At 39.1% G+C, this 2,500-nt stretch overlaps 1 protein-coding gene across 1 annotated transcript in view; it reads left to right on the top strand.

The window, feature by feature from the left end:
• Nucleotides 1–2,500, top strand: part of LOC138052047 (coadhesin-like) — a 25,710-nt gene that overhangs the window by 13,406 nt on the left and 9,804 nt on the right. Inside the window, exon 13 of the mRNA XM_068898398.1 lies at nucleotides 1,779–1,949. Within this exon, the coding sequence (XP_068754499.1) occupies nucleotides 1,779–1,949 (171 nt within the window). The remainder of the gene's footprint in view (nucleotides 1–1,778; nucleotides 1,950–2,500) is intronic.

Below are 2,500 nucleotides of genomic sequence, written 5' to 3'. Positions count from 1 at the left end.
CCAAGTAACCCCTGCTGGAACTGCGAAAATGGTGCGTTCTCTTAAAATAACTGTACTCCGTACTCTGGCAGTTAAAGTGCCATGAGCCAATGCTAAGACCAAAAAAACCTTCCCCGGCCAAAAACACACCCCCAAAGGCAATACCCAATTGAAGGTAACAATGGCCCTTGCTTCGAATTATATACAAATAGCAGTTCGCAATGCAGCTAAAAGGTTAGAAATATACACTGAAAGGCTACTTTCAAATGGGTTTCAACCCCAATAAAGAAAGGAAACAAAAATGTTCGTTGAAAGACTTCAGACTTTTGCGGTGTCATGTGCGTACATGCGGAAGGTACTTGCAAATTAAATTATTCTCAGACCCAAGACAGTGCAAGGCACAAGCTTAAAACTGACACATAATAAAATATGGACTATGTCTTATCATCAAATGAAACTTTATATCCATTGAGTTAATTCGAGTAGAATGATGCGCATGTAAAAATCTGACCCAAAAAGCAACACATTTGCCATTTTTGGAAGCTAAAATGGTGGTTTCGGGAAAACGGCCAGAAAAGCCCTTAAACATGAGATATGGATAAAGAAATTTAGGGACAAACAAACCTTGAATAAGGCTATAAGCCCGGTACATTTTAGGTTCCTGTGAGAAATAACATGAGCGCAATGGGTATATTACCTTTGCAAACGGTAACATGGCCTTAAAATTACTTGCCGAATTGGACTTTAAATGACATCGATCATAAAAAGTAACTGCTTTTACGACATATTCTTTCCGCGTTCAAAACAGCGATTCTTAAATAATTATGGTGGTAAGAAGGTAACGGGGTGAGCTTTGTTAATGGCGGAAATATCCATCGGTTGCCAATTAAATTGGTTTTTGCCACTTAAAACTGATTGTTACCACCGTAGGCCGTGTGGCACATCTGTAACATTTCATGCTAAAGAGCGCAATAAAAAGACGGAAAACTATCGAATCAATCCCAAAACTGGGCAGAACATTAAAAATACCATAAACAAGCAGTCAGTCAAACGGAAAATGCTGTGAAAGAGATTACTGTGCAAGCAATTTCAGTTTTAGTTGTTGATTAAAATTGCTGGTTTTTGTTTGCAAGGCTTGTTTCTTTATTGCTGTCTTGCCACTTAAAACTGATTGTTACCACAGTGTGGCACATCTGTAACATTTCATGCTAAAGAGCGCAATAAAAAGACGGAAAATTATCGAATGAACCCCAAAACTGGGCAGAACATTAAAAATACCACAAACAAGCAGTCAGTCAAACGGAAAATGTTGTGAAAGAGATTACTGTGCAAGTAATTTCAGTTTTAGTTGTTGATTAAAATTGTTGTTTATTGTTTGCAAGGCTTCTTTCTTTACTGCTGTCAGCTCAGAGGTGTTTGATCACTGTAAATTGTACACACTAATCGCGATTACTTTTGTACTTTATGCAGAAGCACAATCATTTCCATAAAAATTATATTGCTTTCTGGGGTTAGAAACGGGAGCTCCGCTTTTAGGCTTGGTTAAATCTACATATTATAAGTTGAAGATTTCTGTCACACCGGATAAAACCAGAGTTTCTTTCGCGTCCACATCAGTGCCTTGATGCGTGATCCATTCATACTCGTGTTCAAGTTTTGATACAAAGTAATAATCATGTAATCATCTGAAGCCACGTTTACGCCTCTTTCAACAGCATGTTGCTGTAAGAAAAGAAAGTGAGTCTGCTGTTGCAGAATAATGTGGCATGATAATCGTTTATTGTCTTCGACTTTTTTAGTTGATGGTCAATGGGGATCATGGACAGCATGGAGCGTATGTCCAGTGACTTGCGCTGGGGGTGCGCAGAAGCGAATGCGCAGCTGTAATAGACCGTCACCTCAGGATGGTGGCAAGCAGTGTGTTGGTGTGTGTTTGGAAACAAGAAGCTGCAATCACAGAGCTTGTCCAGGTAAGCACTTGTCTATTTCAGAAATAACTCAGCTAATTAGCAAAGAAACTATTTTGTTGAGCGCAATATATTTTTTTACACTTAACTCTAATACTAAAAAGAAAAGAGGCTGACAGAAGTCGAAGACAACACGAAGGCTCCTTTTTCTACTATTAAAATCGGATGGACTAGTGGGCGTCTTGTTGGCAAGGACTATAGAGATGGGGGAGGGGGAAGGGGGCAAGATGGTGGAAGTAATTGCTTATGTAGGGATATGTTGAAAAAACAAAGCTTTTCAGCATTTGAAAACTGCACTGAAAATTGTCTTGCAAGCATTTGAAACAGTATAGTTATCTAGTTATCTAGTTATCGAGATTGGGTCCGCACTTTTGGATCTTAGAGCGTGTTACTACTGCCGCTGTTGTTTGGTAGTGCAGTTAAGACCGTGGCAGCGACCCCGTAACGCGTCTGGAAATCCAGCCGGCGGCTTCCAGAAAATTTTCAAACTAAAGTAACAAATAACAGAATTTTTTTTTCAAAATGCCAAAAAAATGTTTGTCTAGCTAGTGTTT

This window comes from Montipora capricornis, chromosome 6, assembly GCF_036669925.1.
Source record: "Montipora capricornis isolate CH-2021 chromosome 6, ASM3666992v2, whole genome shotgun sequence".
Lineage (NCBI taxonomy): Eukaryota > Metazoa > Cnidaria > Anthozoa > Scleractinia > Acroporidae > Montipora > Montipora capricornis.
This window is presented reverse-complemented; position numbering and strand designations above follow the sequence as displayed.